We start from the raw sequence: 20,356 nt of genomic DNA, 5'->3' as shown, positions 1-20,356 counted from the left end.
TACGTGCCAGAAATTCGGTTTATGCTGAATAAGAACTATAACGCTCCTTTTGTGTTGCATCTTTAAGCCTGATAACTGCGCGCTCAGATTGCATGTCCGGGACAAGAAATCACCGTAGCTTCTGGAAAGATGTGGCCATCTCCCGCAATTTATGTCTTGCATCGCAGTACTCAAAAGCAGACTGTAATAAACCACAAGTTCAACTCATCTCTGGCACAGAAAATAGGCACAAGTCAAGTCTCTTTGATCCATTTAAGCCGGTCGCGGCCAACTGCCAACAGGGCCAAGTACAGGCGCAGGGGGGGGGGGGGGGGGGGGGTAGTGGTGGAGTCACGTGCACGCAATTTTAGACTTTTCCCACTTCAGCGTTAGCCTAGGACCCAGGCCAGCCAGCCAGAAGTACTACTTGGTGATCCACGACACATTCTTCCTTCGAGGCCTCTCTTGCAGCGACCGCTTCACATTGTCTGTTGGAAACCATAAAAATTCGTGTCGTCTTGATCCAAGGGCCTCGAATCGCCATTTCGCAGGCGTGACTCACCATTGCACTCTGTGTGTTGGATGCAGACGGCTTCTTGGACGACCCTTGATGAAAGGGCCTAGAGTCGCACCAATCTGTTCTCCATCCTGCAACCGCGTATCGCGACGAGGCGCGGCGAGCATCACCAGAGCTCGTCCACCGCGATTTGAACATGGCGCAGCCAACGCCGGTCGAACCAAACGGCGCATCGACGCCTGTCAACGATGAGAATAGACACCTCGCCGTCCCGGGCAAGCGAAAACGCGATAGCGAGGACGGTGCGGCTGCAGACGAAATGATGGGTGTTGAAGAACAGAAGCCGGCCGCACCCCACCGATGGGCTGCGGGGGAGCAAAAGGACCTAATAAAGTCGTACTTTGATGTTTTGAAGAGGTATTTCGCCCATTTTATCCTCTCGGGCGCGACGCCAATTCGGCGCGACGTCGCCATTGTGAAGTCGTCCTGACTTGTCCGTCCTGCGGCCGAATGCAATGACTTACCATCAAATCCTAGTATCGACGTCGAGCCCGCCATCCTGAAACGGCCGCTAGAAGACCGCCAGATCGAAGATGAACCCGACACGAAGCGACAAAAGTCGTCGGAGCCGCCGGCCTTGAAATCAATATCAGACAAAATTGCTACCGATTCGTATATCCATGTCGAAGATGTTGCCTCTGATGTTGTTTCTGCCGCCGATGCCGCATTGTCGGAATTTAGGGCCAAGCTTCCGGATGGCTCTGGCAGTGTAGAAAGTACAAAGGCTGTCGTCCGAATTGCCGAATTTAAAGCACAAGCCATTGCCATTCTCGAGCGGGAGAAGGCATATCCCAAGGTCGCTCCTTTGGAGGCCATCGACGGCGGAGACGATTCTAAAGCTGCATCGCGTAAGAGCCAGGCCATTCTGTCCGTGGTTGGCTACGCGCCGCTGGAAAGACGTCTCTTTTCGAGTCTGCCATTGTCCCATGACATTGATCTGACAGAGTTCAATTTGCCGCCTGGCGTCTCTTTTTCACGCGTTGTTCCGGCCAATCCCCAAGAACAAACGCAGACATTGGGCGACTTGTTCGGTCCTCCTCGACCGCTTCCTCCTCTGCAGCCGCCCAAACAACCCAAAACCCAAGCCAAGGGCAATACACTAGACTTTTATCACCCCGATTTAGCCGATACTGCCAAGTACCGTGGAACCTGCTACTTCGGCACAAAGCTTACGTCAGGTTATTATCTTGACTACAGCAATGCTACACCATCATATCAAACCAAGACCAAACAGCGAGAGCGTGCCCAAAGTCTTGCTGGCAAGAAGCCATCTACGTCCGAATTGGAAATGTCAGAGATGGAGTCGCTTTTCCGAGGCGCCTTTTCTAGTTTTGCTCCGTGCAAAGATGATGCAGGGGCGGTGATTCCGTCAGGAATTGCTGGTAAAATGTGGTGGCAAAAGAATGGCTCCAAGAATTTCCAGAGAATGATTGAGGTTGAATACTACCCAGATATCGCAGATGTGGATGCATTTCATCCTGAAATCAAGAGCGAGGAAATCGACGAGGATGCCGTGCAGGAAGCCATTGATAATTGGGATGATGGCGCTGTTGACCCGTCGCTCGAGGATGCTTTGGGCACTAAGCGTGACCCCAACGACAAGGAGGTTGATGATATTCTTGAAGAAGTCAGCGACTTGATTGGAACACTGGCTTCCTATCAGCGCATTCGCAACCTTACTCTGCCCAATTCCCAAAATCGTCAATCCAGCGACCCAGTCAATGGCGACATGCTGGCTAATTCAGGGCCTCAACCCTCGGAAGAAGAACAGGCCACCTATGAGATGCTCAAAACGCAGCTGGCGTTAATTATCAAGACCCTTCCGCCATATGCTGTGGCCAAACTAAATGGAGATCAGCTGGATGATTTGCTCATCAGCACCAAGGTTCAGGTTCAGACAGATCAATACCGTGGTGTCATGGAGGAGGACGATGCTGGTGTACAGGCCCGCATCAGAGCACAACAACAGCAGCAGCAGCAACAACAACAACAACAGCATGCTGCAGCTCAAGCGGCTCAGGCGGCTCAAGCTGCCCAAGCTGCCCAGGCCAATGCTCGGCCGCCCTCGCAACGCTCTGCTAGTATTTCTACGCCCTACGCCAACCAATACCAACACACACCTCAGTATGGCACACCAACACGAACTCCCTCACATCCTCAGCAATATTTCCGATCTATGCCGACTCCCAATTATCACCAACCTCGGGCTATGGGCAGTCCCGCCCAGCAGCATCCTAGACCACCACAGCCAAATCAATACACCCGACCTAATGGCTATCCAAACCAGTATGCTACGCAACTCGCCAAAGCACAGACTCCTTACGGTCACCAAAACATGCCCCAAACCAATCAACAACGGCCGCCGCAATACGGCCAACTTCAACAACAAGGGCCTCCGAATGCTGCGCGATTCCAATATCAACAGCAATTTCAGCAGCAGCCACAGCCACAACCACCACCGCCTGGGCCTCCCGGTCAGCCCAATTATGGGGCATATATGAATGGGGCCGGCGTGCCTCCAAGGAATATGTCACCGCAAGTTCCCCCGCGGCATGCCTATAGCCCGTCACCTAATATGCAGCCAGCTCAACAGCGGTATGGAACTCCGGGCCAAGGAAATCCACAAATGATCAGGCATGCCAGTAATCCGGGACAGCACGCTCAGTATAGTCAGTCTCCCGGTCTGACCGGATATCACACCGTCATTCCCGAGGCCCAGCAACAACGAATCTTGGAGCAAGCCAAGGCTCGGGTTGCTGCGCAGGAAAGGACGGCCATGTTTGGCGACAAGATGCAGCCGGGCTTTCCCGGGATGCCCATGGGATACGGCGGTAACATGGAAGCGAACCGCATCGCAGCAGCCCGTGCGAATATCATGAATCAGCAGAAGCCGCAAACACCTGTTGGTCAACGACAAGGGATGAACGGCACGCCCCAGTCACAATACGTCCCTCCATCAAAAGTGACACCTGTTCCCGTACCACCAATCCCCGGTGCTGGACAGCCACAGCCGCAGCCGGGCCAGCCTCAGCAGCAGCAGCCTGTACCTGGCCCAGAATCATAGTTGTAGACGAGGGTATAGGCACAAAACGAAGTTAGTGGGAAAGAGGTTATTAGAAGATGACGACCGGGCTAGTCTTTTTTTTTTCCCGAGAAGAGGGGGAACTATATCTTTACCCCTTTTGACGTTTTTTCTCAACCACCAAGGTCAAGGGCGTATTTAGGAGTAAAAAGCCAATTGGTTGTCTTGTTTCTCATTTTATCATTATTATTTTTTCTCCTATTGGCAAGAAAAGGACGGGAAATGGAACTATGTAAACGACTGGGGAGTAGACGCGATTTCGGGGGGAGGCAGCGTAGTGGCGCCTGGAATATATCCCGCGCGGGGACTTTGTACACCAGATTTGTAGCTAAATGAGGCAGGACTCTTTTTGCGAGGCGTGGGGTTGGCCCCGAGCGGAATAGACGTATAAATTGCCCTGGACCAAGCGGCATAAATCGGTGATGGTTATACCTCATTAGTATGTATGCGTTCCACGTCAAACTTGAGTGGACGGCAATGCGCATCAGGAATGGTTGAGCTGAGTGGGTATCATTGAAACAGATCTAGGCCCTGCCGTCCGCCGAACGCCATAACACACACGTACCATGATACAAAAAGGTCCGGGTCTAATGCATGATATATATACACTCTGAACGTCCATTCTCTTGTTATACAACGGCCTCATTTGCCGCCTTGGCCGCCCTGGCAGCCTCCCTCTCTTGTCCCCATTCCAGAATAATCCTTCTCAACTCAAACACCACCTCGACCGCAATTAACAAGATGATGATTAGTTCCAACCTCGTGCCGTGTTGCTCGCTCGACATTTCGCGCAACACACTTGCTATTTCCTGTGCATAATCCATCTTTTGGTTCAGCGTGCGAATCCGTACGTTCACGTCGAGTGCGCGCCCGACTTGGTCGTAGTACCCCTCGAGTCCCAGCTCGGATTTGCTGTCCCAGAAGATGTCGGGTAGGGAGTCGGTCAACTCAGAGTAGTGGTTGAGTCGGGCTCGCAGACTGAGTAATTCACCCGTCTTTTGGAGGATGAATTTGCGGCCAAGGGGGACACCGGAGCCCTGGGATAAGATGGCAGGGATGTTGCGAGTGCTTTCAAAGTACGCGGTCAATGCGCTCTCGAGAACAGCGAGCTTGGTGCTTCTCGCGAGTCCAGACGAGAAGGCGATTTTGGCGAGGGTTGTGTCGAGGGTGTCGCCGTCTTTGTGCTCGCGGCGGGTGCCGAGGACGACCATGTCGCCTTTCATGGTGGATTCTGCACGGGTGGTGTCGGTGATGAAGTCGAGGTCTTCAACCTCGCAGAGCTGGGCGGGGTGTGGTTCTTCGGCGGCGCGGAGGATCTGTTTCGTGACGACGTCCGGTGGCAGCGACCATGTTACTATCGTACCGGAGGGGAAGACAAAGATGTCTCCGCCATTGACGCCCTTGGCGTGGACGACTTCGCTGGCGTCGAACCCCGTTTTGTCTGGGTCAATGGCGAATCCGTGTGAGGAGAGTATCTCGACCACCATGGGCATGTTGAATGATTCAGCGATGCATGTTGCGCTTATGGTGGTCTCAATCTCAGTTTCAGTGTCGTCGGGGCTTGGCTTGTCGCCTACACGCTTTGGTTGCTGTGCGATGATGGCGACTCGGCGGAGGGAGTTTTTGGCTGTGGTTGCGCGGGTGGGTTTGCGCTTGGCGGCAGCGGCTGACAGAGTTGGAGATTCATTCCTGAGGGGTTGCGAGGCAGATTTGACTTGGTCGGCGGAGTTGTTGGAGAGGAAAGGATTCGAGGTAAAGAAGTGTCGTTTTCGCGGCAAGCTCGCTGGTGTGGTGAGATGGAAGGAGCGACGAGGTCTTCGAGATGTGACTGCGCTGTGGATGTGCCGCGCGACAACGTTGAGAGTTATCCGGTGCGGAGGGTACCTCATGGTGATGTGGGCGTTGCCATGTGTTATTGGCGGTCAATTGGAGGTTTAGACTGTCCGTATGTAGCTCTGCATGCCACGGTTGAAAAGAAGTCAACCGGACATGGGTTTGCTTGTTGATGTGCTGATGTCCTGCCAGCAACAGCTGCCCTGACAGCAAGATATTCGTATCTTATCACCTCGTGATGGTGCACGTGTGAAAAACTGACCAGCACGGTTTGTCAGGGACCAGGACCACCAGGGCCTCTGCCACCGTGGTCACTTGTCGGTCACGGTCACGGTGCCGAGTGGTAGCCCCTGCACCGACTACAGGGCACGTTGTAAACAATTGGGTGCTGAGTAGCCACTGGCCCGCCCCAGACCCTGCCCTTACTTATGTAAGTATGTACTAGGTGCCTTGTGTTACGGGATGGATGGAACTTGGCACTCCGTACTCCGTACAATCCAATCTTACAATGTACCTGGATACTTCAGTGGCAGTGTTCCAGCGCTGCAAGTGACCATGTCTAAGTCCAAGTCGTGTGGAGGGACGACAGGCACACTGGCAACTGTAGTGATTTGGCGGCAGAACAACTGCATACCCGGATTATAATAGTAACATGGATTGTAGAGGCATGAGTTTGGAGGCGCTAGCCACCTTGGGCGTAAGTTGGGGCAGAGGCTTGGCAAATGCAAAATGCCCCACCAAGTTCTCGAGCTTTGGAGTCGGTGCCTTGCCTTTGCCTGGTCAATTCTCAAGTTGGGGACGTCGGGACTCTATTTCTATTGGGAGGGAACCCGACAACACCGCTAATTGCCATAATACGCAGTTGGCCAAAGTACATTCTCCGCCTCGTCATCATCATCCTCCAACTCTTTGCTCCTCACTCCCTCCTTTATCCTTTTTCCTCCCCTTTGATATCCCGCTGTCAAAGACTTGCTCCCTTTGTTGACTTGGGCCCTGCACAACTCCCCCGCTCCTCCCGTCCCCCCCCAGACTTTTCTAGAAATTTAAGAAGTCTCCTCTCACAAAAAAACAGCATTTCCCTCCAACCCCTTTACCGCACTGCCGACCATGGATATCGACAAGAAGTACGATAACTACGACTTCCCGGTTACTGCCGCCGAGCGTCAAGATGGCCATGCTGGTCACCTTAATGAGCAGCAAATTGCCCAGGTCCACCAGCTGCGTATGATGCTTGAAGCTGAGGGATACACGGATCGTCTGGACACATTGACTTTGGTAGGTAAATCCCCAAAGTTTTGACACATGCTTTGGAATGTTGGCCTGTATTCTTCTCGTATACAAGCAGCGGGAAATCAAAAAGAAAATGACATCTTGCCACGTCACCAAGGCAGGGGCTAACATTTCGTTTCATGTGGTAGTTGCGATTCCTGCGAGCGCGCAAGTGGGATGTCAAGTTGTCCAAGGCTATGTAAGATCTCTCCCTTCACTGCCCTATCCTGACATCGATAAACAAATAAGGGAGGCTCTAACATGGCTCAACAGGTTCGTTGATACCGAAAAGTGGCGAAAGGAGACCAAGCTCGACGAGACCGTTCCCATCTGGGACTACCCCGAGAAGCCTGAGATTGCCAAGTACTACAAGCAGTTCTACCACAAGACGGACAAGGTGAATACGACCCGCTTACTATAAAGTAATGTGTCATTTGGTGGAGCTTGTACTGACCCCCATGAACAGGATGGTCGTCCCATCTACATCGAGACACTTGGCGGTATTGACCTGACCGCCATGTACAAAATCAGCACCGCAGACCGAATGCTTACCAACCTTGCCGTCGAGTACGAGCGGCTCGCCGACCCACGACTGCCCGCCTGCTCTCGCAAGGTCGGCAACCTTTTGGAGACTTGCTGCACCGTCATGGACCTCAAAGGCGTAACTGTGACCAAGGTCCCGTCCGTCTATTCCTACGTTCGCCAGGCCTCAGTCATCTCCCAGAACTACTACCCTGAGCGCCTGGGAAAGCTATTCCTTATCAACGCCCCGTGGGGGTTTTCAACTGTTTGGAGCGTTGTCAAGGGCTGGCTTGACCCCGTCACCGTCAAGAAGATCCACATTCTTGGCAGTGGCTACCAGAGCGAGCTGCTGAAGCATATCGATCAAGAGAGTCTACCCGTTGAGTTTGGCGGTACTTGCACCTGTGAGGGTGGGTGCGAAAACAGTGATGCCGGCCCATGGCACGACCCTCAATGGGCCCGACCTGCCTGGTGGGAGAAGAAGGCAGACGAGAAGACTATCCAAAACAACGGCTCCAAGATTGAGACGGCCCAAGATGGTCCCGCTACTGAGCCTGCCCCTATCGCCGAAACAGCCAAGGATGAGACAGTGCAAACTGCTGCTGCTTAAACACTGCTTATTTTTCGCATATTTGTATTTGACACCTTTTTCTGAAAATAGCAGGACGCGTGTGAAGAGCTCTCGACTTGGCTAAAGAAAACAAGAAATGCCCGGGGTTTGGTGTAGAATGGCGTGTTGGGAGTAGACAGCTGAGCTGGAGAGTATTTGTCTTGGGAGAGTTGGGAGAGACGTGTTCTATGGAAATTAAAGGCACCTGATGTTTGATTGATATGGGTGGCTCCAACATACACGAGAAAAAAGTATTCGATACAGAGATGCTAAAATTTTTTTATTCCTACATGTCTTTCTTCGGTCAAGTGGTCAGGTGCCGTTGTCATTACTTGCAGTGTGTTCAACTGTTTGCAGGGATATATGGCCTGGGAGAAGATAAAGAGAACTACTCATATAAACTGGACAGAAAATAGATTTCAGTCTCAATTCTGCTGGTTTGCAGGGTGTAATTGAAGGTATCCTATGATTCTGCGCTAGGTATTCGATTTCTGTAAGAAAAATAAAAAGTTGCATATGCCCAACTGTAGACGTCGGTCGTGTCGTGGTCCGAGTCGTAGCGTATTACACAAAAGAGAAAAATGGAAAAAAGGGAAAAAAAGGGAAAAAAAAAAGAGAAGTGGTATCCCGGTCCCTCAAACGCCGTACGCGATGCATGCCCATTTCCAAATTACACGTTGAACCGCCTCCTCCCCCCCCAAAAAAAGGAAGAGCCTACTTCGCATCCAACACGTACTCGCCTGCCACCCTCGCCCTCTCCATCTTGGCCACAGCAGACGGCATGTCCCTCTTGAGTCTGCCCAGCGCCTCGACGGCGCCCCTGAACCCGGCCTCCACACCGTCCTGTCTCTCCAGCCTGTCTACGCGCAAGCTGCCGCCTTCCTTGCCCGCCTCGACGGCGACTGCCGCCCTGCGCGCCTCGACCATCTCCTCGTCGCGTCGGATCGCGTCCCGGACGCGCGCGGCCTGCTCGTCCGCCGCCTTGCCGGGCACGGAGCGCTTCAGCGCCGCCACTTCCTCGAGTAGCTTTTCCTCTTGGGAAATGAGCTCCGCGACGCGCTGGCGCTTGCGGGCGTCGAAGGGCTCGTGGGTGTCGTGCGTGGCGGGCGACGGCGAGAGGTACTCGGTCGAGGAGACGGGGAGGCCGTTGATGGACAGGTTCGGCGCGGCGAGGGTGAAGGTCTTGTCGATGTACTGCCTTGGGTGAGTTGCTGGACTTGCTGGTGGATGAGGAAGGAGAAGGGGGGGGGGGGGGGGGGGAGCCGTGTGCGCCACGGGAGCGTACCTCGTTGACCAGGGATTCGATTTGGTTCCGGAGCTCGTCTTCGCCTTGGCCGGGGACGTGGGGGAAGGCTTCGTTGATGCGGGCGACTGCTGCGCCGCGCACTTTGGCCACGAGGTAGGCTAGGTCTTGGGGGGATTGGAGCTCGATTTTGCGCTGGGCTTGGGAGGCGGCCGAGTCTTGGTCCATGTCGGCGGTGGAAGGGGAAGGGGGAGGATGTGGAATTGTCGGTGTTTTTTGTCCTATTCCCTTGGTGTCGGGAAGTGAGTGGTTGTTTACTGTCGAGTATAACGGGTTGGAAAGTCGCGAGTGGGTTCAATGTCGGTGGGGCAAGTTTGCTGGATCACGAATGACCAGATGGTGATGTATATATTGAAATTTAAACAGCAGCAGCGGAGACATTCTTCTTTTGTCTTCTCTTCTTCGCCGTGTTAATTATGCGAGAGACAGTATAAATGATGTTTTATTCGGTGTTGCGCAGCCCGATACACCATCTCCATGAGCTCATATATCCTGCCGAGCAGCCAAAAGTGGTTACGCATCCGAAAGAACGGGGTTGCTGTGAAAAGTTCCACTCTGCAGGTAGGGTCAACGCCTATTTCAACAAAATCATGACATTGAAATACACCAGTGGCCTCAATCAACCCGGTTGCCCAGTGAGGGGATGTAAAATCGAGCCTGCACGCAATGACTCAAAGGATATTCGGGAAATCATCCGGGAAATGCAAGATTAGTCCGAAGCAACGGCTAATCAGTTACGGAGTAGTCTGCCATAGATGTCAATACCCATCAGCCCACAGGCGGGCCTTTAAGCCATCACATGAATTTATTGCTCCAAACGAGAACAACGCAACCCTCCATAGACCATTGGACCCTTGCTCACTCTCACTAATTTTGTGGTTGAAATGTGGAGTAAGTGCCAGGTGCGAATTGTACATATGTACCTAGGTGTGTACTAGTAGTACTCGTAGGAGTTAGTAAGTTACTAGTAACCGAATTGGCAGGTGCCATTGGGCGGGGCAGTCTCACATCCCTGCTTCGTGCTGTGCTTTGTGCTCCGTGCCGTGTCCTTGACCTTTTGACGGTCCTTGTTTCATGTTGCAAGAGGCGAGGAGTGCTGTGTTTTGAATGGCTGTAACCGTATGCTATTTTCGGATGAACGATATGTTGCAAAGTGAATTGCCATCACCAGAGTCACGAGTCATTCTCCAGCCTTCATTCGTTGAAAGGGGCAACCCATGTCGGCTACATGTCAAGATACAAGTCGAGCCTCAGTCGAGTTTCAACTAAGACCACTGGTACTGTTACTTGTTAAGGAGCAATTACTACAATTCCATGCACTGTCAATGGTGAGCAACTTGGACACTGCAGTCAAGAGGAGATCTTATGGAATACAAACGCCTAGAAACACCCCGTGTGTGCTCTAGAAACCCAGTCTCCAGCTGGAGCCAACACACATAGTCTACCTAAACCGAGGCTAAAAGCAAACGAGGAACCAAACATATAGAAGCGACAAGAATGTGGATAGAACGAAAGACGAAAAAACTGAACTCCGAACGCTCCTTGCACCGTTGAGCTTCATTCGTCAAACCCTAGTTTCATCAGGGCTAGAACTGCCCATAATATCCGTAAAAGTCGTCATCATGCGTTTCTCCCGGTATCCTCTGCCCGTGCTGGCCCAAGAGCCGCGTTAGCCATCATGTACGCCGAGCTCAATAGTGCCATGGTAGATGTAGTGCCTTATGCATCATAGGATCGCCTTCTGCCCTGCGCAACGAACATTGAAGCAAGGGAATTTTTTCTTTGAGAAAAAAAAAGGAAGACACCATTGGTGATGTCATTGGATTACAAGTTGAAAACAAGTCATAAAAAAGAGTTGAAGAATGGAAAGGGGTAGAGGCGTAAAGAATCAATGTCTGCCAGAGAAAGTAAAGCTTGCGCTGTGGAATCAGTGACCAGCTCCCGTAAAAAATAGTTTAGACCGGAGATATATGTCTGAGCCCCAGGGTGTCCGGACCCTGCAATCAAATATGCATGGAGTGGGATCCAGCCATAGTCTGTTAATGGGGTAGCATATTCCGAGATTCTTCGTCGCTGAGAATAATTTCGTGGACCGGCTCGCGCTGGTTCTCGAGCGGGACGTAGTCGCAGTCGACATATGAGGGCAAGAATATTTCTAGGCGCACAGGGTTAATTACTAGTAACGGCTTGAAATGGGCAAAGGCCAGTAAACGAACCTGGATTCCAGACAAATCCTTGACTAGAAGACAGGTATGAGATCTGGGTTATAGTTTTAGCATTGTTCATAGGATATGGACAACAGTCTAGTGAGAGGGGAGCAGCCTACCAGACGGGGTGGTCCATCAGGGTCGCCAATGTTGATGACGGTGCTCTCCTGCTTGGAGATGGCCGAGCCTGTCACAGGAGTCAGTAAATAGTGCAAACACTTTGGGCGAAGAGACTCGTTATAGCTCTGGCTGACAAAGTTTCCCAAGCAGACCCAGGCTAGGAACCTGACGCAAGAAGGCCGGTGGATTGCACGATAAGGGTGCACAGGTCCAAGCTAGCACTTACTCAACAAACTGGGTCGTCGTGTGTGCAGCATCTTGGTATTGGGGCTCGTAGAAGGCGAAGAACGTGAGGGAGAGCTTGAATAGGAGCTCATGGATGAGCCACCAAGAGTCTTTGACGAGGCGTGAAATGCATCTGGTGAAGCCGAAGATCGGGTTGTCGGAATGGTGATGGATGACGACATGGCGAGAGCTGGCGGACCGAGGACGAGGATATGCGGCAAGACAAGAGAGACGAGCAGACGATGGCTGGCAGGTGGCGAGGCGGGTATGTACAGTCGGAGAAAACGGCGGTGGTTGAAAACGGTGCTTGTTGAGAGAGGCGAGAAGAAGTCGGGATGAGGAGAGATGTGGGGGCAGATGACGAAGAACTGAGGTCGATTGGTGTGGTGACTACTCTGCAGTAGGGTCCAGAACAGGAGGGTGACTGGTCGTGCTAGTCGTGCCGGATCGGGGGATGGGATGGGCAATATCCAGGTGGGTGACGGGCGGTTGATGGGCGAGAGCCGCACTTTGACTGTTGCAGCCGACCGAACGTTGAATCAAAGAGGCGCCGACTACGGGAAGACTAAGGAGAGCGCGTGGGCCGTCAAGGCGGAGGCAGGAGGAGGTGAGGGCAGGTGGAGGATGGCGAATGTTCAAGGCTTGAAAGGCGGATGCAGATTGAAAATGGCATTCGTAGCTACTTGGCTTTAGTAGAGTAATAAGTAGCGGCGAGGGACTGGACGGAAGGAAAAGAAGAGAGGAAAGAGATGGATGAGCGGAGAGAGAGACGAGATAAAGACATGGAGGCCTGACAACAGGACGCAGGTGCAAGACAGGTGAGCGTTCGGGAGGAGTGACATTCAGTCTGCGGTGACATGTGGAGCTAGTGACATCTAGAGCCGCAACCGCAGTCAGGACATGAATGTCACTGCGTGTCCTGGCAAGCTACCGAATACAAAGCGAGCAAGTCCACTATTCCATGTGCTGGCAGTGTGGAAACGCACCAGCCCGTGGTGGACCATTCGTGGTCGTGAAATTGAACAAATGACAGGATACCTCTAAGAAGTACCTGGGTACATCGGTGCCTGGCGTAGTATGTATGGAGACCGGAGTACTCACCGAGTAAACTAGTAGCCAGACCAGAGCGAAATGGACAGGACAGGGGATCGAGACAGGAGATGGGACCTGTGCCATGATTGATCATACATAGACTTTTAGCTCACAGAAAAAGCGTCTCATTCGACATGCAAGAGTACTCCGACAGTGTGTTTGGCTGTGTTCTCACCGTCGGCATTTGTCTCCGGCCCATGTACCGAGTACCCGGTGCAATAGCTTGCTCGTCCAGGCTCGAGCCCAACCTTGGCGAGGTACCATCTCGTGACAGCTAGTCTGAGCCTCAACTGGCTTTTTATTATGCAGTCGAACAAGCGAAAATGCTACCAGATGAGACCAGGGTTGGTGGTTGGGGATCCATCAATCCATCTTTCTGATTGCGGGTACGGAGACCACCAGGGCTGAGACATTGACCAAGTTGGAGTCTTTTCGGATTCACGCAACGTCGGCACTGAGAGTACCAGATCCAGAACACCAGGCCATTCCAGCTCCAGGCCCGACCAAGCCTCGAATGTATCATCTTCTGCTCCTGTAAGAATGCTAATAATAGCTTGTCGTCGAGCTTGACCGAACCTGGGGTCCAACTCTACTCCATTCTATGGTGTACGAGGCCAAAACGATTTGACCCAACAAAATACCACCCATGACTTATATGCTCCTATGTTGCATTACATTACATTGCATGTATCTGATATACCTCGGCATAATGCCCCCTGATAGACAAACATCTAGGCATGTTGCCTTGAACAACTAGTTAGTGGGATTAAGTGGCCAAAATGGTGGTTACTTAGGGTATTGACACATTCACTCTCGTCTGGAGTAATATTCCATTTGACCGGGCTCCGTATCGACAGCCTGCCTCCGGCCAACCTCACGACCCTTCCCAAGTCGTTGTTTCAAGCAATTGGACGCGATACCTTGCTTAATAGCTTGCTGAGCGCCTAAATGCATGAAATGCCTGCCCAGTCTGCATATGCGAGCCACCTGCACCACTCGGGGACATCTCATTCTTCTCCGTTCCTCCCTTCAGGCGCTTCCTCTGCGCTACCGTCAGTTGAAATCCAGGTCGCTTGGGCATCCTTGTGTAGCGTCGTGGTTTGACCTAGACCAATCCATCCAGGTTCAGCATTGGGCAAAGACACCAAGCAGCAGCCACATTACTGCTGCATGCTAAGAGTTCATGGCTCTAAGTAACGTGGTGTCCTGGAATTCATGTTCGCTTGGCTTCGAGTTTGACGCATGCCTGGAAGGCTGTTCAGGCACTTGTACCTCAGCAGTCGTCGGTGTAGTCTCTCGGGTCGGTCGTCTGCATGCCTCGTCACGTGCATGCTTCCCTTTTAAGCCAGTGATCCACCAACCAACCAACATGACTAAGCATTCGAGCTCCTCCAGGCTCTGCGAGGCTACGTTCGCCATTGACGCCTACGGTGCGCAGAGCTTCTGCATGATGCCATCACAGTCCATCCTTCATCAACCTCTCAGCATCGCCCTTCACGAATCTCGTCCATCTCGACATTGTATCACACATTGCAACGTGACTAACTTCGTGCATTCGCTACCAACTGGGTATCTGAATCACGACTTCGACCGCTTTCCACCTCCGTTCGCAACCCATCTCACATCATATCCTCGTCGCAGAGGTAGCTGCGTTGCTGCCATAAAATGGGCGACATTGCAGTTGAAAGCCAGGTCAACCACGCGCCGCCACATAAAAAGGCCGCTCCGTCAACAATCCCCACTATTGATAACTTCGAGGGCCTACCGACAGAGGGCGGCGATGACTACGCCTCGCTGAAGAAGTTGCAGAGACAGTTGGAGTAAGCACATTCTCATTTTTTGTCGCCATGTTTCTTGAGTCTTGGCATATTTTCCTGCGAATTCTATTCTCAGCCGGAGCCGCCGACATATACTACCGCGAACTCCTTGTACTGACTGTTTACAGATATATTCAGCTGCAAGAAGAGTACATCAAGGATGAGCAAAGGTATACCTTCCATTATTCGCCACTCCCACACGTCCTCGCCATGGGGCCATGGAACCGGAAACAATATCTAACACAGCATATTTCTTAGGAGCCTGAAGCGTGAGCTGGTGCGAGCCCAGGAAGAAATCAAGCGCATTCAGAGTGTGCCGTTAGTCATCGGCCAATTCATGGAAGCCATCGATCAAAAGTATATTTGTCCTATAATTGTCCTTGCGAGAAATTGTTCGCTGACCCAAGTCTCGTTTTGCAGCACGGGTATCGTTCAGTCAAGTACCGGATCTAACTATGTTGTCCGGATCCTGTCTACCCTTGACCGCGAGTTGCTCAAGCCTTCATCCTCTGTCGCCCTCCATCGACACTCAAATGCCCTCGTCGACATCCTCCCCCCTGAAGCCGACTCTTCCATTGCCATGCTTGGCGCAGACGAGAAACCTGATGTGACATATGCCGATGTTGGCGGGTTGGATATGCAGAAGCAGGAGATTCGGGAGGCTGTTGAACTACCCTTGACACATTTCGACCTCTACAAGCAGATTGGTATTGACCCCCCTCGTGGTGTTCTGTTGTACGGCCCCCCGGGAACGGGCAAGACTATGCTTGTCAAAGCCGTCGCCAACTCGACCACTGCCAGCTTTATTCGAGTTGTTGGCTCTGAATTCGTTCAGAAGTATCTCGGAGAAGGTCCCCGAATGGTCCGAGATGTCTTTCGAATGGCCCGCGAAAACTCACCTGCCATCATCTTCATTGACGAAATCGACGCTATTGCCACCAAGCGTTTTGATGCCCAAACTGGTGCCGATCGTGAAGTCCAACGTATTTTGCTTGAACTTCTTAACCAGATGGACGGATTCGACCAAACCTCCAACGTCAAGGTCATCATGGCCACGAACCGTGCCGATACTCTGGATCCCGCTTTGCTGCGTCCCGGTCGGTTGGACCGAAAGATTGAGTTCCCCTCGCTGCGGGATCGCCGCGAACGTCGTCTCATCTTCACCACTATTGCCAGCAAGATGTCGCTCGCCCCTGAAGTCGACCTGGACAGCTTGATTGTACGCAACGACCCTCTTTCAGGCGCCATTATTGCCGCCATCATGCAGGAGGCTGGTTTGCGGGCGGTCCGCAAGAACCGATACAACATCATTCAGAGCGACTTGGAGGATGCATACTCCAGCCAAGTCAAGGGTACGAGTGACGATAACAAGTTTGACTTTTACAAATAAGGATGTGCGAGGTGTGGCAGTGTTGTCGTGGTATTGGGGATGCTGCCAACGAAGCTTCAGCATTGCAATATTCTGAAATCCACGGTGAAGAATAGGATAGTTGCAGACCGGAGGCGAATTCCGGATCAAGGTCACAGGGGAGCATATCAACGGGAATGTTGCTGTAACTAATAGACCCAACTGAGCTGGAAGCACGATCTACCTTTCAGTGCTGTAGGACAATAGGCAAAATATTGTATATTTAGTACTATTAGTCGTTTCGAGCTACATAACATATTTGCGTTTCTTCGTCACCACGGCTTCCAGCGACCATATCGTGAGACGCCACGCTGGCTCGTATCCCGACGGCTTAATGGATTTCAGCTTGGGACGGGAAGCCCGACACGGTGCAGTAGCGTTCGGTATTGTGACAGTGAGCCACCAGTACCTCTATGCAATGAAACCACAAGCTTATTCCCACCTCTTTCGCACCGTTTCTGTATCACCAAACCTGCATGACTGGTGTCTGCTGAATTTCAAATCCTATTGCATACCCAAGTACAACATGACACGTCAAAAGTTCAGGTCCAATGCTACTCCGGTCTGGATATTCGGCACTCATCATCACTCGGACAACCTGGTTTGGGAAAATGCACAACTAGAAACACAATGTTCAAAGCACCATCGCAAAGCGGGAGTATTCTCCGACCGTCTATTCACAGTGACCACGTCACTTCAAAATACAAAATGAACCGTTTCTTTGCATACCGTGTACCAATTCACCGCCGTAACCACACTTTTCCTGCCTTACAGCCAAATTGCTGATTTTGTAAGCCTGGTGATGCCGACCTTTTCCGAATTGATCCTCGTGTCTATATGCCCCATGACCCATGTGCCATTTTAAACCATGTTTGCGCCTGGTAAAAGAAAATAAAAAAAAACAAAAAAAACAGAAACAATGGACATCGATCCATTATGATATCGGGTATTGACCAAAGTTGATTTTTCCAATTTGTCAAATCAACAGAATAAAGTACAAAAGACTCCAGACATGTGTTTGCGCAACTGCACATGACACTGACAAGCTCTGAATAAGAGGTGAGCTCTAACAAAACGTCGTACACCATTTACCGTATACCCCAAAAGGGCAGTGGCTAAAATTAGGTCGTAAACTCCGTATAAAACGTCAAAAAGAAATAGAGCTTGCATTAGTATTACCCAGCTGACCTCTGTCAAGAGGGATGATGTTGAACGCCGATGCTATGCAGAAGATGATGGAGAGAGGCACGCAAGGCGATCTTCGTCTCTTTCTCAAGAAATGGGGTATAGAATAATCGTAATCTATGCAGTGGGTAGTTTACCATGACCACAGCAATGGTTCGGCAATGGCAAGCTTTAGTCCATTCACGAGGAACGAGGCCAAATCGTCGCGACCATACTTTGTCGTGGGACATTAAACCGTATTCAAACGTATCGAAATCCAAGGTCCGCCTTGTTAATCCCGGTTCAAGAATTCAAAGCGACACCAACCTCGAAGAGGAGTTGCACAAACTTGCCATGCAGCTCAATGAAAAAATCAGGCTGTCCAACGAGCTCCGCGAGCCCGCGGGCCTTTAGTGACGAAGCACCCGGTCCACCGCCCATACGCCTTGTGAAGGCACTCCCACCAGTCAGGAAGCTGCTGCCAGACCGGTCAACTGCGGCAGGAGGGTCAAAGGCAGAGGGTTGGGGCTGTGGTTGTGCTCCGCCACCGTACATGACACTGCCAATGGGGGACGAGTTGGCTGTCGTGCGTTCCGCTTCCGCTTCAGCGAGCTGCTGAATCCAGGTGGCCAAATCCCTGAAGGCGGCTGAAATCATAGCAAACGTCTTCATCGCTAGTCTCTCTTTGTGTGTACTAAGGGCTAAAAACGCGTACACTCGCTTGTGCCCTCGAGCATGTACATCTGGAATGCGAAAGATGTATGCTGTGGTATAACCTGCTAGGGCATCGCCAAAAAAAATTGGCCCGCCTGTTGCTGCCGAGCCCGGACTCTGCGTCGTTACAAATGACGGGGATGTATTAAGCTGTGGCGAGGAAGTCGGAGTAGATGTGGACGGAGGTCGAGGAAGGGTCTCGAAGGATAGGGCACGCAGACATGACGCACGAATCAACGAGAAGGAATCAGCCAGGATGGGTTCGTGGGTAGATGTGTAGTTGACGTAGTGAAAGTGATATGGAGTTCGCTCTGATGAGGTCGATGTGCTGGAACATGACGTATTTCTAGAGCTACTCGCCGTTGGGGCTGTTCTCCGCGATCGCACACGTCGCGTACTCGTTTCGCGATCGCCATCCGTGTCACTCGAGGTCTGCGAGTTAGGTGGGGAGGTCTGTCCAGCAGGCCCAAACACCCTCTCGACGGGAGCCTTGGTGCGTAGAGTCGGTCCATGTGCCCCTGTTGCATAGTCCTCTGGGGTTGCGCCAGAAGTTTGTCGCCTTGGTAGCGTCATAGCACAATTATCACAAGGGCCTTGTTTCTTGGTGACAGTGTCATCATAAGTGCGCCGGAAGCTTGAATCCCGGCGAGGTTGCTGGAAAACTGGCCGCGGGCTTTCTGGCGGCGTGTCGAGAGCCGAAGAGCTGACTGTGTAGTTTGTATTACCAGATGCTGTGGTGGAGCGGCGCAAAGCAGCACGTTGCGCGTGGGCATCATGCTCCGAGGCAGGTGCAGAGCCGCTGCGCCCGATGCTTAGATCCCTAAACGTATTATTAAGGGCAACAGAAGACTGAGATTGCGGCGCGGACGTCGGACCACCTGATCGTGTTCGAACATCGCATTTCGTTTTGCCGGTTGCTGCACTAATGGGATCAACTTCCTCAAAACACACAGAACACGGACTTCTCAGTCCCTCGGTGACCATCAACGGGGTTGGCCCATGGATGTCACAGTAGTGAGCAAGGCATAACTTTAAACCAGTAGTTAGCTTATTGCCAATGGCCATGGTGAGCTGTGATGTGTCCACGAAAATGCATCACTTGAGCTGCTATTATGGACGGGGCTTGGAAGAGACTTGTTGAGTAGTATAACAGGTTCAAGACATGCCCAAGAGGCAACGAGGTGCGATGTAGGTATGTATCCTAAACTGGGCCGGAGTCTCGATTCCGTGACAAATCATAGGTCCAACTGCAGCGCAGCTGACTCGATATGCAGCAGGGTTGATGGAGATTGTCTTGTTTCTTCAAAACCAAACAAGCTCCGGCCAAGTTCGCAGAAGAAACATACAACAAGAGCCTCCATGTAGAACAACTGGACAACAGAGGCGGTGAGCGAAGATGGTGTGCAAGCGACATATTGGTGTCAGCGCGGGAGAAGGTAGACAAGTACAAGCTGCGCAAACGCCGGCCGAGACCAAGCCCGAGGACAGCTAAAAGGGAGCACACTTGTTGCGACAGAGGAAACAAAGGGAGGGGAGATGTGCAAAGAGGGCTAGGATGCTAGAAAGAGTTGGGGGAGGATGCAGGCTTCCTGCAGGCTTCCTGCAGGCATTGTGTGTGTGGCGCCTTGCAGCAGCACTGCCATGCGCTGTCCGATATTTGTCGACTGTATGTAGGTGGGAGACTTACAATGTAGGTCATGACGCATCCAGAGATCGAGGGGTTTATCTTATCGTGAGGAGGAGCAAGGTGGGATTTCGGTCTAGAAACACGGCGCGTGCTGGGGAGGGAGAGGGGCGAGTCGACGCCAACGTCGAGATGACTGCAGAACGATGCGGCGAGGATGCCGAGATGATGCAAAGAACTGGCGAGGTAGCAAAGTGACCAGTCGGTGGGCGGGTGTGATGCTATTGACAAATATAATGCTGGCGCACGGCTCCGAGATCGCGAAGTGGCCGTAGTCGTAGTAGACGAGCGACAAGCTCAAGCTTGGACTGGTGATGAATTGTAAGATGGTCGTTGCAGTGTGGTACGACTTGTCGCGGACTGTCGCGGACTGTCGCGGGAGCTCTGACCCGATGCGGGAGCCCGCGTGGTTGTTGTTGGGCGGACGTCTTTTTTGCAGGACGCGGCCCGAATGCCTCAAGTCGCCTCGAGTCTTGCGCTCTGCAGTCGGTGGCGTTAATGCTGCTTGTACGAGTGCCTGGTCCAGAGGCGTCAGCCTGGGGCCAGTCGTGTCTCCTCGTCGGCTGCTGAGAGTCTGCCTGCGGATCGAGATGACGGCAGCCCGCAAGCGAGACGAGGGATGCGGATACAAAGATCCCAGGAGGAGGTTGCTGCGAGAAATGGGCAATAAAGACAAGACCAAGCAAGAGCGGATGCCACGGAAAATAAAGTTTCGGCGTGAGGGAGAGGGCAGCGGGCTCAAGGAAGGCG

At 52.2% G+C, this 20,356-nt stretch overlaps 7 protein-coding genes across 7 annotated transcripts; 3 read left to right on the top strand and 4 right to left on the bottom strand.

Annotated features, from left to right (window-relative positions):
* Positions 1-692: 692 nt before the first annotated feature.
* MAA_04937 (uncharacterized protein) lies at positions 693-3,620 on the top strand (the record flags this gene model as incomplete). Its single annotated transcript, XM_007822448.1, has 2 exons — positions 693-913; positions 1,034-3,620. 2 exons carry the CDS (start codon positions 693-695, stop codon positions 3,618-3,620), a joined length of 2,808 nt encoding a protein of 935 aa, XP_007820639.1.
* Positions 3,621-4,267: 647 nt separating this feature from the next.
* Positions 4,268-5,527, bottom strand: MAA_04938 (YagE family protein; the record flags this gene model as incomplete). The annotated part of the gene is made up of 1 exon (XM_007822449.1): positions 4,268-5,527. The coding sequence occupies one exon, from the start codon at positions 5,525-5,527 to the stop codon at positions 4,268-4,270; it is 1,260 nt and encodes a 419-aa protein (XP_007820640.1).
* Positions 5,528-6,578: 1,051 nt separating this feature from the next.
* MAA_04939 (Cellular retinaldehyde-binding/triple function) lies at positions 6,579-7,872 on the top strand (the record flags this gene model as incomplete). Its single annotated transcript, XM_007822450.1, has 4 exons — positions 6,579-6,746; positions 6,890-6,939; positions 7,014-7,137; positions 7,207-7,872. 4 exons carry the CDS (start codon positions 6,579-6,581, stop codon positions 7,870-7,872), a joined length of 1,008 nt encoding a protein of 335 aa, XP_007820641.1.
* A 714-nt stretch (positions 7,873-8,586) lies between these two features.
* Positions 8,587-9,343, bottom strand: MAA_04940 (kinetochore protein mis14; the record flags this gene model as incomplete). Its single annotated transcript, XM_007822451.1, has 2 exons — positions 8,587-9,066; positions 9,158-9,343. 2 exons carry the CDS (start codon positions 9,341-9,343, stop codon positions 8,587-8,589), a joined length of 666 nt encoding a protein of 221 aa, XP_007820642.1.
* Positions 9,344-11,214: 1,871 nt separating this feature from the next.
* On the bottom strand, positions 11,215-11,909 carry MAA_04941 (uncharacterized protein; the record flags this gene model as incomplete). Its single annotated transcript, XM_007822452.1, has 4 exons — positions 11,215-11,330; positions 11,392-11,434; positions 11,502-11,569; positions 11,729-11,909. 4 exons carry the CDS (start codon positions 11,907-11,909, stop codon positions 11,215-11,217), a joined length of 408 nt encoding a protein of 135 aa, XP_007820643.1.
* Positions 11,910-14,484: 2,575 nt separating this feature from the next.
* MAA_04942 (26S protease regulatory subunit 6B) lies at positions 14,485-16,026 on the top strand (the record flags this gene model as incomplete). The annotated part of the gene is made up of 3 exons (XM_007822453.1): positions 14,485-14,639; positions 14,765-14,806; positions 14,895-16,026. 3 exons carry the CDS (start codon positions 14,485-14,487, stop codon positions 16,024-16,026), a joined length of 1,329 nt encoding a protein of 442 aa, XP_007820644.1.
* A 1,485-nt stretch (positions 16,027-17,511) lies between these two features.
* Positions 17,512-18,987, bottom strand: MAA_04943 (Folliculin; the record flags this gene model as incomplete). The annotated part of the gene is made up of 1 exon (XM_007822454.1): positions 17,512-18,987. One exon carries the CDS (start codon positions 18,985-18,987, stop codon positions 17,512-17,514), a length of 1,476 nt encoding a protein of 491 aa, XP_007820645.1.
* Positions 18,988-20,356: the final 1,369 nt, after the last annotated feature.

The sequence above is a fragment of the Metarhizium robertsii genome, assembly GCF_000187425.2.
Source record: "Metarhizium robertsii ARSEF 23 chromosome Unknown MAA_Scf_1, whole genome shotgun sequence".
NCBI classification, from domain to species: Eukaryota; Fungi; Ascomycota; class Sordariomycetes; order Hypocreales; family Clavicipitaceae; genus Metarhizium; species Metarhizium robertsii.
This window is presented reverse-complemented; position numbering and strand designations above follow the sequence as displayed.